This window comes from Pavona decussata, unplaced genomic scaffold, assembly GCF_977016875.1.
Source record: "Pavona decussata unplaced genomic scaffold, jaPavDecu1.1 SCAFFOLD_84, whole genome shotgun sequence".
Taxonomy (NCBI): Eukaryota; Metazoa; Cnidaria; class Anthozoa; order Scleractinia; family Agariciidae; genus Pavona; species Pavona decussata.
In genome coordinates, this window is record NW_028145502.1 from 2,086,166 (window position 1) to 2,102,500 (window position 16,335).

The window sequence follows — 16,335 nt, forward strand, 5'->3', positions numbered from 1 at the left end:
GCTCGTTTTGGTTTTCCTTTACTGCGCTCAATGATTGGTTAAAAAAATTCACTTTTGTCCGCATTTTCAACCAATCAAAAGCAATCGTGACTTACCACCACGCCTTTTCCTGCGCTTAGCGCCAGTTACGTTACGTCCTCGAGTTCTGATTGGCTCACTGTTTTCAGTATTGGTGACTTCTCTGATTGGCCAGAGGTATTAATTTGGTTTAAAAATCGCTTTAAAGCTTTAGGCGCTGTAACACGAGGCAATTTTTCTTGCAACTTGTCTCGCAATTTCATTTCGCCGTTGCGACACTATTGAATATAGATTTAATAACAATCTACGTGAAAACGTGCATACCTATTTGGCACTGGGCCACCCTTGCCTGAAATAAAAGAAAAAGCCCATTAAAATACTGTTAATGTCTTATAGCCTATAAAAGAAAAGAGCATATATTTACGAACGCCCCAGACCTTAAAGGGACTTTGTCACCCTAGGCGCATGCGCGCGATGATGAGAAACACTTTGAAATCGCTGGCTCAATTTTTTCAAAAACCGTCAGAGAGTTCAGGAAGCTGTTTTCATCTGTTTGAATCCCCTTCCTCTTCGGAAAGTTAGCTGAATTTTTTTTATTACAAAAGTTGTTTACTAATTACATAAGCTGTTGAATTTGTTTGCAATGGCGAAAAAGCAAATTCCCGCGACGAGTTGTATGCAAATTAGTCTCAACCGGACTTTACTGCGCATGTGCCCCAGCTAGCTTTGTCCCTTCCATGGTCTGGATCGGGTTTGAACATACGAAGAGTCAAACTGCGCAACTGACGGAGACTTTGCGCACAAACATTGGCCCTTTTTGCCTTCCTCCGTCGCTGGGTTTCTACAAATGACGCTTCTTGCAATAGTTAATAGAAAAATAACCTCAAACCGATGCTATGGAGAAGGCCATGTAGCATGAGGTGTTACTCTCTCTACCTTTATACTCTCTTGCTACAGATTATACTCACTTCTCACTTCTACTCTTGCTTTAATTGAGCTTATGTGTCCGTTGGGGTTCTTTGCCATGCAGTGATAATCACCGGAGTCATGAGGCACTGCATCTCGAATTCTCAGCTTCGAGCCGAATGGTGTGACTCTAATTCTTATTCTGACTGAGTCAGACACGATTGTGCGTCCATTTCTCTTCCATTTGATGCGAGGCTTTGGTTTCCCTTTAGCGGAACAGAAGAGTGATAATCCCTTTCCTTCCTTGATGCTTTTAGCCACGGGGTGTTGAGTAATAACCGGAGAAATCCCTATGAATAGAATTAAAGAATGGATGTTAAAAGAGGGGTGCTCGCCTTTGCTATGGTCATCCTGTAGTGTATTGATTACTATAGTAACAAGGACACGTATTACTGTTACCTTATGTGAAACTACTGCATGATGTTAAAGTTCTGTACTGTTACTAAGTAGAAGTACAATAATGATGAGAATGATGACACAGGCATACTCGGAAAAAAAATCCGCGTGCTCCTATCAGGAGTCGAACCTAACTAAGACCCTACTAGTTCGGATGCTCTACCACTGAGCTACAGGAGACTCGTGGGAGCTAAGGCCATTAAACTAGGTTCATGGGACAAACATCCTGCATACTGCTAGGATTTGAATATCAATGTGTGGCATATGCGCGATGGAAATAATGTGATGGAATATGTTAAGCCTGGTGAATAAATGAGAACGATGGTACCACGTTATAAATAATTAATTGTTCAGTGAATAAAGGACATTACACAGAAAGCAATGGAAGAGTGTGTGTCTTTTCATTTATGTAGTAAATGACTACATAACAATCCCCTGCACTCGAACTTTAGGATCTAAGCAAATACTGCAACACAAAAAACTCCATTCTCTGGTTTACCATGAAAGTAATCAAGGAACATTTGGTGTGACGTGTTCAGCTGTTACACTAGTAGTGTTTTTCTTTTCGATCGGAAAGCTTTTACAAATCTGAAAATCTGCTTAACCAATGCAAACGTTTTTCCTCAAATCTCCAAATCATTATAGATTATCAATAAATCCGACAGTCATTTGTCGCCTGGTAAACCTTATTCCTGGGAAACCGAGGGCGGAGGAGCAGCCGATAGCTTGAATCCGTGGCACGAAATGCGATGTTTGTAATTTTCGGGAAAACTTAAGAAATTTAATGTCAAATAAAATAAATCCTGTAAAACTTTTTTTTAAAACAATTTTTTTAAACAATTTTTATTTGCCTTGCCATAAAACTTGATATAGCTGAGATAGAAAGCATTGAAGGTAGAGGGAAACAGTTTGCCGACATTTTGTACGCCTACTTATAGGCGGTTTCACATGCAAAATAAACGATTTGCAAACTCTCGCGCCAGTTGGTCAGTGGTTGGGCAGGCCGCCATTTTGTATCGTAGTAAACAAAGCGTGGTGCAAAATACAATGTTTCTAAGGGAAAGCGATGATTTCTATAAAATCAATTTCGGAGAAATTCAAACTCAGATAACCGAAAGCATTTCACAAAATATTTTTCCATTCAGATGTGAGAAGTGTAGGTTTGGTGGAAGGTAGGCAATCGCGTTTTTAAATTTCTCTGTCTCCTTTCCGCAGGAAATTTACAGACAACAGATGTGGAAAATTTCGAAGTTGATTGTGTTACTCGTGTGGCATCAAGACTTCAAGCTGGATCAGTAAAATCGTTAACCAGACATCTTCTATTTACGTTGTTGGATGTTAAGGAAATTGATTCAGACGGGAGTTAATTGTTATTGGATTCACAACTATGCTTTCTCAATTCAAAATGGCGGCCACTGGGCGTGACCGCAGCAAATTACAGTTACGGAAAAAGATGGCGGCTGTACTTTTTTCCACAATGCTTTGCGAACCTAACACAGCCAATAGGCACATACAAAGCCACATTTTTGGCAAAATTATTCCCTGTACCAAGAACATTGTGTTTGCTAGATTTGAAATTTTTAGAACTTTTCTGTGCGTTTTTATGAGCATTTTTAGGGTTTTCGTACGCTAGGAATTATGGGTAAATATCCCAGTCGCGATCATTTTCGCCGGTGGATTGAACAGCATGCTGTAGCAATGCCTGTCTAGGTGCCTTCACTTTGCACTTTCATTTTGTAAGTGTTTGGCAAAATACTTGTGAAATTAAATTGAACTCTGCGAATCTCGCAAAATCTTTAATCTTTAATTAGCAAAATTGCCATTAGCAAAGCTAATCCGGCAATGGAGCGGCCAGCGGACGCATAATAGGTTAAATTATACATGCAGAACATATAAAGAACTGATAAATTCCGAGTAAGAGCCAGGCTTGACGATGTCAGGTGGTAATGCATTCCTTGCTGGGATTGATCTTACATAAAATGAGTGTTTGTAAGCGTCGACTGAAGAGAACGGTAGACTTATCTTAAAGGCATGACTCGTCCTTGTACGGCTGTACGCGGGCACAGAGGTAAGCTCGTGGGGAGGGAGATGTTAACGTGACCTCTATGTAAAAATTGTTCAACAACATGTGGTCAAACTGCACGTTTGCGTTTGCGCGTGTGAAGGCATTCTTGACTCATTCTCTTGGACAAAGGATTCATGAACACAGGAAGAATTTGCAAAAACCGCCAAGAGGTAAGGTCATTTTACCACCCGAGTCTCCGACGACAGACAGGCTAACTGAACTGGCACGGTTAACAAAGCGACAAAATGATTCTTGAATTTTAACAAGATTTTCGAGTTTGAAAAGCATTTGTGGTTTTAAAGTGAAGAATTTAATACGGCTTTCCGATTTGGTGAAATTCATAAGAGAGGATTTGTACATTTGTTTGGATTTCCTGTTAGTTCATCCGATTTCTTTTAAATACTTATTGTCGGTGGCTCCGCTTTCCGTAGTTCCCGTTTGATCGAATCAATCGATCCTTTCTTTTGCCAAGAACGTTTTTTTTTTTCAGTGATAGCATACTTATCCGGAACTTGTAGAATATCATTGCATATTGTGCACAGTGTAATAATTTAAACTGATTGTAAAACGTCTGAAGACTGTCGGATCACATGACACTGGTATTGAAGCGTTCATTGGCAAACGTCCGAATGGTGAGAAGTTGGAGTACCTCGAGATTTTGTACGTGTCCTTATTCCAAATTGCTGAAATAAGTGGCTGCTTTTGCGGTCTTGGCAAATTGGGAAAAATGTTTTTCAGAGAGTATCTCTTTCTCACATTGGCATTGGAAACCACTTGAGGAATTGAAGTAAATCCCTTTCTTGGCAATCGGAACAACAGCGGTTTTATAGCGTATCCTTAGGGTATCCGGCTTTTTGACCATGGCGATTGAAACGACACTGTCTTACAAAGGTTTCACTTGCATCTCTCAGCCTTGGCAATGGAAACGCAAAAAAACTTGGACTGACATTGGTAATGAAAGAAACAAACGTTCCACAAGTATTCCTCTTGCGGTTTTTAGTAAGGAAATATGTCCAGTCCAATACCAACCCCGTTAGCTTTGCTTGTTATGATGTTTTTTTTTTTTTTTTTTTTTGTAACCTTCCCCTAAACCGTATACCAAGCAAAGTGCCTGGGATCATACAAATCGTGTTATTACATAGATTTAGGAACACGTCCACGGCAAACGGCGAACGACAGAAATGACCACGTGACCCTGTTTAACCCAGCATTTTCCCCTCGTACTACGTTGGCATCAAAGCCCGGAATTATTTAGCACTTAACGCTCATCTATGTACCCATATTTTCAAGAAAACATAAACGTGAATCTCGCGTTTGCCGTTTGCCGTAAACGCGATTCTAAATCTCTCTGTTAATCCTGTTCCGTTTACTGAGGTACAAACTAAAAGCCCCAAATCGCCGCTCATTACAATCGTTGGATTACGTTCAACACTGACAAGCCGTACGAAAATCTCCCGATTGACCTCAAACAAACTCAACAATCGAAGAACAAAACTTTAATCAGAGCACGGGCGACAAGTTGACCCAACGGAAAATGAAAGAAATGTATACTGTTCAATAGCAGCCAGTCATTGGCTCCTGAAGGGCTTCTGTCAATATAGATTAGCCAATCAGATCGCTAGGAGTTCAAAACACTTCTAATCCAGAATAAGTTGAAAATTTTACCGAAGGGATTTAACAGCTGCTTGCTGTTGCCTTTCCGAAAATTCTAGGTGGCCTTATTTTGCTCTCGACCCTAAACGTCATCATTTTTTCTCTTTTCGAAAACAAAAAAAATAATTTTCCCAAGCTGTGAATATAATATGATATTACACCAATGAAATTACTAGATTTTTTTCACAGTGCAATCCAAATTCCTTGGGCGATTAAGTCCTTCCGATCCGAACAGAACCGTTGTGTAGCCCTGGTTGTTGGGCTTAACTTCTTACTGTGATTTTAACAGTTCCAATTTTGGGGTGCTTGCCCAGCTAGCATTGGATCCGACTGAGAGGTGACGTCAATATTACTGTGTATTACGCTTAACTCACCGTTGTCTAGGTAACCGCCTCTTTCGTTAGGCTGCAAAGAAAACAAACGGGAAGACAGCAGTTAGACTTTGTAACTTGTGCATGTACACTACACTGAATAAACAAACAGTCAAGCGATTCACCATGAATTTCTCCCTAGTCATGAATGGAACGAGAACGGTAAAATAAGTGTAAGACATAAGACATAAAGACATAAAAACTTTAAGTATTCAAAATCTGTGTCCATATGTAATGTATGGTGAAAGGCGACTCGGCTGAAAAGTTCAGTTCTCTAATATCTGATGATTCCCAAGCCTTCTTCGTGAAGGCCTTGAGTCCTGTGCCATTTGCAAGCGGTGAGAGGAGATTCCAGATGACGGCACCTCGGTACGTGATAGAGTTGTTCGTATAGTAGCTATTAGAAAAAGGAATGGCTAAATTACTCGCATTTTAGTTTTATTTAGTAATAAAATTTTCACTTCGTACGACGGTCAGAGGGATTGGAATCTGGCCACCTTAGATGAGCTTAGTTCAGGCTCACTCATACCAACTTAAAATCTACAAAGAAAAAATCGACGGAACAAAAACCTAGTGAAATTACATTATGACATAATACAACAATGCATAGTACAATACTGAAGTATAATTTATTAGGAAAAAAAAAAACGAAAAAGGATAAACAGACCGTCACTTTCATTTTACAAAGTATAATTGAAGATTGAGAAATTTGAATAAAAACACTTGCATCAAACTAAAACAATTACATGCAAGTACTGGAAACAAGGATAACGCTTATTGAGATGCTCCTCAGTGTGCGTTTGGTATCTTCCATTAGATTTGTTCAATGTTTTTTCCCCTTTTGTGTTTATATATTTTTCATATTTAATATAAACTTTTAAGTTCAAGCCGTTAGGCACTCTCTACTGCGCTTTCCGGTTCACCTGATGTATGCGAGAAAAGTACCGTTTATGTTGAGGCAAGATGACCTTGGCTGCCGCTTCTCTAGTCAGCGAAGGACAAAATTGAACAAGCATTCCAAACTAAATTATAAAATACTGAGAAATAAATGAACAGCACTATAGGAAGGTACTCTCAGATCTGCTTTGATTAATATCAGTGCATGGTCACAGCGCTGCATTTTATACCAACAGACTCAACATTACAACCCGGCCTTGTACAACATAAAGACAGCACTACCGGAAACGTCTGCCCCAAGCCTTACACCCTAGGGTTTCATCCTTGTTAAAGTCACCTTGAACAGCAAAATAAACAGAGCAAGGTAATTCTCAGTAACTTCCGTATGAATTGTCTCACTCTAGGATTTCATCCACAGGCTTACCATATAGAACACCTTGAAGAGCTTAATGGAAACTCATTTACAAGGCCACACTTGAACAAGTTTCAACCACAGCATCAACAATGACACGAAGTTTCTCTGTTTTTCGACTCTAAGGGCTAACTGCAAGTGCCAAAATTCTTTGTAACAAGGCAATAATTCGTCTCCCTTTTGATGGCTTAATATAGAACGTTTTGGGAGTTTTTATGTTTGTTTATTTTCCTTTAATTTCCTTAGTCTTTTTGAATCAAAACTTCCAGATTGTTTGACTGTTCGGTGGAAAAGCCGTGGGTTTGTTATCCTAAAGATAACAGTGTTTTCTTTAAGAGTGAGTTATCCGGTTTTTGTGAGCGAAATACTGTTTAGATTACGTTGGTCTTGAGTAATCACTTTTTAATTTACCTGTGAACAGTCAAATATGTAAAGATTCATATATAATTGTTATTCTGGGGGTTCTCAACTATTCCCGATTAACAGAAACCTGAATAACTCAGCGTAGTGAGCAGAAACCATTAAATGAATTCAGGATGTTTTGGAAAGGGAGGCGCCTATAAGTTTTTGCACCAATAATCCCCTTTGTCCTTGGGTAATTCCTTTCTTCATCCACAATCGCTTGTTAGGCTAGAAACACGTAGAAAGACCTTCCAAACGGAAGCCTTTTACCGTTATTACTTGCAAAAACCGTCGAGTTGTTTTTTACTTCATTCGTAGAGTTTTGCATCTGAGACATTGTGTGAAGTTCCTTGGCATTAGAACCGCTTGGTATTTCCGGTTTAGACTCGATAGTTTGGGTATAGCGTGCTTCAAGGCTTTTTTAGTTGTATCAGTTTTGTTCTAAGTCTCAAAGAAAACATTTGAGTAGGCAAAAAAAAATACTCCGAGCAAACCAGAGACCTGTTTGACCTCCGAAAACACGAATTGTAGACGTTCTTATCAAAATGTGATTATTGTTAATCCAACATGAAATATTGCATTCATACTTCCTAATAGTATTATGTAATTACAAATGAGATAAGGACAGGAATTACGTATTAGCGGGTCAAAACTAGATTTCCTCTGTTATAAATGGGAAAGCTCCCCGATGTCAATAAAACAACATTGTGTTTTGCTAAAACGTGAGCGTAATTTGTCCTTTGTAAAGTTGATTTGGTGATAAATAGAAACAACAGGAAATCGTCATAAGTTCCCATACAAGACTATTTCCTGCCTTTGGAGGAAATAAGCAGAAAAATACACCACCACGAGAAAGGTTTTGCACGAGGATGTCGGTACACGTGGATTACTGCGGATTATAGCCTCGGGAACGTGGCTTATAAAATGAGACGTTTTGCTGCTGCGTTTACAATGCACGAGAAGTATCATGTAACGTCCTTCTTTGGGAGAGTAACACTAGTTACTTGGACAAAATAAAAAAACTCTACACGTAGAGTTCTTTGTTTCTTAAAAGTTAAACCACTGTCATTTATTAGCCCGGGTTCCACCATATGCTAGTTATCCTCTGATAAATTTCGCTTTAATTGTAAAGACGAAGGAAATTCAGAAAGTCTGAACATCATTATCTCGCACAACGTCACAAATTAAAGAAACTGTAACCTTCGGGATTTTTTTCTGGCAGAGATTACGGATCATTTCCACGTCAATATGAGTGCTGGCTACTTGCAGGGAACTCACGTTTATCGAGAAATGTCCCGAATTCACCAGAAATGAATGCTCAATTCAATGGCACTGAACTTTGCAAGTGCACTGATGCCATGGTTCACGAACATATCGTGTTTCTGCCTTAATAGCGATAATGGGCAAAAAAACGTGATATGATTTGGATTAAATGGGCAATCGTTTGAAAGCTTTGATGGCAGAAACCAAACATAGAAGACCATGTCGAAGTATCAGAAATGAATGGTTGTTTGGTGAATTTAATTTCGTCTGCCCAATTCCTTACGTACGTTCATAGCACCTTTATTTATAGAGTACTTCGTGTTTTTGTTTTAAATTCTGGCATTTAGTGGTCAATACTGAGATTAAAGCAAGCAAAATGAAACAGAAACACTAAACTCGTAAATGAAATGTGTCATCATTGCCACGCAATGTTATTTTACTCTCTATGATCCAGCATTTCAAAAGTTCAAACACACCATACTCGTGAATTGAAGCCTGCTGTTAAGGATTCATGTACAAGCGTCCTTCTTTTATTTCAAATAGCAGGGATCCTTAGAAACTTCTAGCATTTTTGGTGAGCAGAAAGTACTGGATAGGAGCCTAGAATTTTTAAGCAACTTTTCAACGACTTAAATATGACGTTTTACTCAGTGCCTCTTGAATTTTAACCCCTTTTAGGCTGACAAATACATGGCATTGTATAGACAAAACTCAATACTGAAGACCCCACGTGTGCCTTTTAAAATTGTATAAATACAGTTATTTAAGTTTTGTTACAAGTCTTGGTCGTTTATAGCTCCAATTGACAAAATTGTGGTGTAAAAATGTCTCTAAAATCCTAGTTGTCATCGCTATTCATCACAACTGACATTAGAATTACATTGTGTTAGCTGGAAAACTTCTAAAAGGTATTTACCTCCCAAGAAAGATTTTATATTGATTTCTACCCCGAGGCGATAGAAAAACCTAAAAGGGTCACAAAAGATTTAGATTAAACTAAGACGCAGATATTGAGGTTTTTAAGTTCTATTGCCAAAACCATCAATCGATTTCTGGCACCTTTACAAATCACTTCCAAATGATACCTCTTTCATTAATTAAGAAGAATAGGATATTTTTAAGATTTTTTTTTTTTAGTTTTTAATAAACCGGTGAAAGGCACAGCTTTGAGCGGTTAATTGATATCCCTAATTGCCATTCAATTCTTGACGTTTTGTTCGACGAATTTAATATTCATCAACTAAACAACGAGCTCAATGTCCCAATCCAATCTACGCAATCAAAGTCGTCCACTCTTTGAAAAAAATTCACATCCTCGTCGACAGATTTAAGCAAAAGTGCGTTTAAATGGCTGTAAATCGACATTGAACGTCTCTGGGCGCTCGATATAAGTTTCTATATTTGTGAAGGAGAGTAGGAACGAAATTCCAAGAGGAAGTTAAGGAAAATAGTAGGATGTTAGGACCATGATCCCTTCCTGCGAATCTCAGACTAAGTGCTGGTTACAATCTGGCTTTCATTTCTGAGCGGAAAGATTGAGAATAATTAAATATAATTTAATAGTCAAAATAACACAAGAAACCCAAGCGATATTCAGAACAGAATTCAAAATTGCTTCCAGATCGCTTCCCAAGTGACTGACGGCTTCTGGGGTGCAAAGTCTTCGACAATTTCGAGTCTTCTTTTTACCGCCATTGTCATATACGGACTCTTTATCTGTTACACCTCTAATGCCAACCATTCAGCTTAAGATAACATTTTAATACGTAAAAGTCCATGTTTATAGGACAAAACAAAAATGTAAAAGCGGGCCAGCTTATCAAGAAGTCGGCCATTACCCGCATGGCTCACCAAGCCAAATGAACTAAAGACGTGTCCGTGTGGTAGAACCGACAAGGCAAAACGGTCGGAAACACCTGGAAACAGCAAAGTTGAGGTTAAAGAATCCCTCTTGTTTAATCCGCTACAACCCTTCAAGAGCCGGATGAACTCTTGAAGAATTTTATTTGATCTTTTGCTGGTTGAGATACCCAGTTTTATTGTCTTTCTGACTTATGTCCGAAACGAGCTAAGATGTCAAGTAGCGGATAAAAAAATTCAGGATTAATTTCGAGATGTCACCGAATGTGCTCTTCTCTGATCCTCAAGGGAATATGAACGTCCTTATGCTATTTTTTTTTTTCGAGTTTCCTTCCGAGGAAAGGGATTGGTTGTTAAAATTAAAATTTTGAAAAGGATCTCCAATGGTGACTTGAAACGCCGACCGAAAGCATATACAAATGAATGAATTGCTTCCGCTGGAGAGAAGAATGGCAGTCGTATTAGAGGAACAGACAATAGAACAAACGATATCTGGTTAAAAAGGCAAACTATTTACAGTAATAAGGAAATATATCGCATATGAAACAAATGATTGACGAACGTCCTGCGTACAGCCATTTGATATGCCCTGGCATTGGCATTTTGTTATCTTAGCGTTGAAATGCGCGAACACTGAAGCAGCTCTTTTAATTATAAACAATCCTTCAGCCCACGTTGTCTCGCAGCGAGTAAATTTAAAAGCACAATGCCGTGGTTGTAGGCATAAGTCCATGCTCTTTTAGACTTACTAGAAAAAGCACTTTTCGACGTCTGAATCTATCCAGGGAATGTATAATCCCCAAGTCATATACCGCCTGTTGATTGGCCACCGATAAAGTGATTTGTAATTTCCAAACACAATCCGGGCATATGGTTTCCATTAGATGCTAAAATCCTCATTTTGTTCAACATGTGTTGCTAAAAACCTCCCTACCTTGAAGTAAAATGCCATTTTTAGATACATCTGCCCTAATGTGCTGAGACTAAAACTAAATTGCGATCACTGCGGAAAAAATGCACTAATGTGACTCCACAAATCGAAAACAACGTGAACGTTTTCACGCCATCACTGAGATTTCACAAGTGGCTTCATAAACAAAGCACTTCCATTGTTCTCCGTTTCCTTATTTTGTATCAGTGCTGTTCAAATAATGAACGAGTCAAATCCTTGAAAGATACGAAATACAGCTTTGGTTTTGATCGCAGGAAAAATTCCCTCTTCAATGATGGTCCGGCATATACTACTACCAGAAGAACGAAAGACCGCTAATCTTACCTTCAAATCGCAGAGAAAGAATGCTTTCCAATATTGCTTTTCAAAAGTTCATGGTCAATAGTTTGATTACTGAATAAACGACGAGAAGATTCCCATTTGTTGCCCCACAATTTTTGGATGTTGCAAGGGTGTTCACAGTGATCACCCCACTTCTGATGATCACGAAAACTGATAATCGTATTTTTATCTTTTTTTTTTCTTTTAAAAATAAATAAGAGGGGATAGCAAAAAAAAATCCTTTTGCTACCGTGGGTTAAATATTCTAAAAGGTCAGCTTCGTGGAGCACTTTTTTCAATTGGAGGGATGCTGTTTAACAAAGGAATTTCCACTAAGTTCCCCGTGAAGCCATGATGCCAAATTGCCCAAGTGGCATGTACCGAGATTATCCCACCAAATGCAGCGTAAATCTTAAGCATGAGCGTTAAATCATTTTAATTGTGTTAACACTGCTTACAAAGAGCTCTCCACTTGGCAGGTTTGCAAAACGTTCAGTCAGAATGAATGGGATTGCGTGTGACGGTCTGTACAGGCTTTCCTTCTCAGGCTTTGGTTTGTCGAAAGCGGCGTAATCTTCAAGGTAGACAAGATACACCCCGTACTTTCTGTGACGTGTACACTTGCATTAAACGCCTCTTAACTTAAAAACTTTAATATACACAACCAGATTAAGTTCCACAGAAAAGACATGCCATACTCACCAAACTTTTGGCTTCTGTCAATTTTGAGATGCCTTCGGCGTTGAGCAACCAAAGAATGGCGAGCAGACTGATCTGGCGAAGAAGCCTTCCTCCTTTCATGACGCCTGGATGATCCGCGACACTTCTTCAGTCTAAAGAACAAATTGAATTCCCTTGATACGATTGACGATTTACAAGTTCTCTCTCTCAGGGGCACGCGTCCCGCCTGGCTGCGAAACGAACTCGATGCCTTGTTTGGCGTTCTGATCTGATCTTCTGAAATCCCTGAATGTCACCTGGTAAATGTGGGTTGGTGGATGAGATCGTGTTTACTTATGTAGCGGACCACACACGGTGACATGAGTTTTAATGACACACCCCTCGGATTAATCATCTTGAGATGATCGACTGGGAAGACAGAAAACTAAAACGCAATTCAAGTGGACAGCATGGAGTCGAAAGGACGAGACATCTAACATCCTTTGCGACATTACACGTCTGTGGTTCACATTGAAGCTAACACGACTATCCAAACTTAAATTCTACGGAGTTTTCCCGTAGGAAACTTATACATGTGGTTTTGTGCATACGTAATGACCTTGAAACCTCCAATCACGCTCTTTCTTTCTCTTGGGGTTATCAGTGGTTGCATCAACGAGAAACCTGATTTCAAAACTGTCTGTTTACTTTACTTGGATTTTGCGACGTGATTTTATACACTCTCAGCCACGCGTTCTTGTTAGTCTTTCGTTAGTAGGTAAGCGTTAGATCACTTCCGACAACCACAATAGACACGTCTATAAAGGAAAATATGTGACAAGATTGTTAGTGGCTGGCAAAGCCTCAACGTTGGCAATCAGGCCGCCATAGATAACATTTGACCGCACAAGTACTAATACTAGGAGTCGTTTTCCGTGAGAAAAAGACAAGACGCAAATTGGTGCTGAGATCCAGACCAACAATTAACGCCAAAACGAACTTATCTTATCAGCTATCTCGTCAATTAGGCTAATCTCAACAAAAATCTAGTGTATATTCTCATTACATTAATTGCCAAGTGTGGGAAAATTGAGACGCCGCGAAAGTTGGGACTAACCCTGACTATTCTCGTGATAAAAATAGAATTTACGGGCAAAACGGACGCTCAAGAATGGCAGATTGTGCACAAGGTCATGATTCCTTGTGGGGCATCAAATGCGTAACCAACAGGACAGCGAAACATTTCCCATCGGCGGGATATCAGCAAAATTATTTCACGAACGAAATGTATAGCATAGATTTTTATCAGTATGATACACTCGGTATGCTGATATTCCCAGCTCCACAATTAGTCACACGAACGTTGCCAAATTGTTCAAGCCATGTTTGCAGATGTCAATCTTCAGTATTATCTGTGGGGCGCCTTCAAGGCGACCTGCTTGGAATACATTTTAGTCTTTAATTGAAATATTATTGCATGCAATTCGCTGACCTGTCGTCACTCTTTTTTCTGTTACGTTAGTGGAAAATAACACAAGGCCTCAAAAGAATTGATACAATTCCTTCCACCCACCCCTCCCTCACAACCACAAAGGTTCTATGTAATACTGCATGAACGTTTGTAGAATAACAACATGAGCTTCCATAACGTGCTTGTCAGATGAAGATGAAGACAATCCCCAAAGGAAATGATTGTCAATTCTGACAAATGCCTTTCAATTTATTTCAAAGAAAAATTGACGTTTCATGGGGAGAAGGAATTTAAGTTTAAATTGCTTGAATCGAGAGGTAATTCTCCTGTAGTTAACCCCTGTGGCTGAGTCATCTTAACGTTATCAACAGAAGAATTTCCTTTCTGTGGGCTCAGTATGACATTTTCTTTCCTGAATAGATTCCTCGACTCTGTAGAATAAATCCTTTAATTGTATTTTACAATTAGTGTTCGTTTTCGTTATGATTGTAAATCCCTATTTTTGTCCCATTGTCTGATCTTTTGTCATCGTGCTTGTATCCTGTTTTTTCAGTCATCTATTTTTGAGGCGGACGTGAATTCTTTGGAACGAAATACAAGCTCTTTTGAATCTCTCTTAGAGATCATTTTTGCAAGCGACGATCTCCCTTGACTTGTTGAACCCCCTCCATAAAATCTCGTTTCAATCATTAGTTGGTGAGTTGTTTCAGGCCAAGCAACCGAATCTCGTAAGGATTATATGATTGCAAGTTATTTCACACTCATTAACGTACAGAAAACAGAGGGACAAATCTGGTTTATGTATTGTTGTACCTATTACTTACATTGCTAAGGTTAAACCGGGTATTCTGGAAGCTTTCTATTTGTAAAAAAAATTGTGACTAACACGTACAACTCATTAATTCAAAGGTGTGGGTCTTTTGTCCCAGTCGGATTACGCCCTGGCTGCATGAATGTTTTTCCACTAGTAGACCAAGTCAACAGCTTGGCTCTTTGGCTCTGGCTTGGCTCTAGAATTTACACTTTGAACCTTGTGTACTCAGACGTCTGAGCATGTTCTAAATTTGAGACAATCGTCCAATATTCCAGCATTCTTCCACGAAGGATGCGAGCTTCCCCAAGCTTAGTATGGAAACTATTTCACAATCATCACTGAAGCTTATCACTACGTATCCTAGAAGACTTTTTAAATACATTTTAGTGCAATAAGGCTAGTGTAGTATATATTGCGAAAAACGAAAAATTGGAATACCCCTGGTTGATACATTGTATTATAATTTCCGTCGTTCGACAGTCCGTCAGAGTTTATATCGCCTCCCGGAATTTGGAATCAAGTTCCGGCTGGCTCGAAATCGTTTGTTTTAGCCCAACTAAACTCAATTACAGGTTTGGCTAGACGATCATCGGCTAGACGTTACCTCCGTTTGGTGGCTTGGCAATAATACTGACTGACATCGCAACCACGTTTCAGTTGTGAAATTCCGATTTGACCTCACTGGCTTGAATTCCATCCATTCCGTGATCGGAAACTGGACGACTTTGGAAAACGTTTCTTAGTGCAGGTCAAATCACGCTATCTTCGTCAATTCCGTTGCACCAAGTTAAAAATGACACACCGAAATATTTTATTCTTAAAATCTCATGAGCATTGTGCCCATGGAAACAGACCAAAAATTCGCAACGCCAAATTTTCGTTTTCACGGTCAGCCAGTGTTTTAGTCAACTTTGACCATGTGAATCTCTCTCCAAGTTTCAAGTACTTCCTGTGACTTCAAACTCTATTACTTGTATATTTTATTTAGAAATATGCTTGTATTATCTTATTTACACAGTTCTTAAGGAAGAGCGCAGCCCCCAAACTTCCTAATAATTCCGGTAACTACAAGTTGCACAATGTAGTTGTGGCGTAGTAAGTTTTGTTTGGCCCAACTTCCTTCCTTAATGTACTGTTTAGTCGTGTTCTTCATATTTCATCAACATTTACATTCGTAAGTGCATTTACTGAAGAAACATATGCCCGGGATTGTTAATTTCCTATTTCATGCAAGCCCCCTTATCACTTAACATCTATGTGGTTAGCTTTGGGTTTCCTGCGTAATCCAACAGGACAATCCACTGACAGGCTGACTCAAGCTCTGAGTTGAGAACAATTCAACACTGTGAACATGTCATCATAAACTTATTCCTTCGATTGTGCCTAGCTGGATCATGACCTTGGCAGGATGATCAATCGAAGGATGAATGAAACAGGTGAATAAAACAAAGACAAATTCAACTGACAGGAAGAAGCAATATGTGTGTGTGTGTGGTATTACCTTGTTGACAGTCAATTGAATTCTATAAATGCACAGTTTTGCTACACGCGTACATTGTTCATCACCTACATTCAGATTGTTTTCAATACGTGAAGGAGTTTCTAAGAAAACAAATTAGAGGAATTTCAATGACATCAAACTCGCCTTTTCCAGATATAGCAGCTCATCAAGTTGTTTTCTTTTCCTTGACCCTTAATTTCCAAAGATCAAAACTTGTGGACCCTTTATTTATTTTATAAGCAATGAAACGACACTTTCATCTAATTAATCTTCTTAGACTCAAGATAATTTTCTTCACGATTTTCTTTAATGT

At 39.1% G+C, this 16,335-nt stretch overlaps 1 protein-coding gene across 1 annotated transcript in view; it reads right to left on the bottom strand.

Annotated features, from left to right (window-relative positions):
- LOC146475390 (uncharacterized) overlaps positions 1-16,335 on the bottom strand; it is a 43,112-nt gene that overhangs the window by 12,017 nt on the left and 14,760 nt on the right. The window contains exons 2-5 of the mRNA XM_085115800.1: positions 12,279-12,409; positions 5,473-5,503; positions 987-1,274; positions 343-367 (exon numbers count right to left, since the gene is read on the bottom strand). Of these exons, the coding sequence (XP_084971926.1) occupies positions 343-367; positions 987-1,274; positions 5,473-5,503; positions 12,279-12,377 (443 nt within the window). The 5' untranslated portion in view covers positions 12,378-12,409. The remainder of the gene's footprint in view (positions 1-342; positions 368-986; positions 1,275-5,472; positions 5,504-12,278; positions 12,410-16,335) is intronic.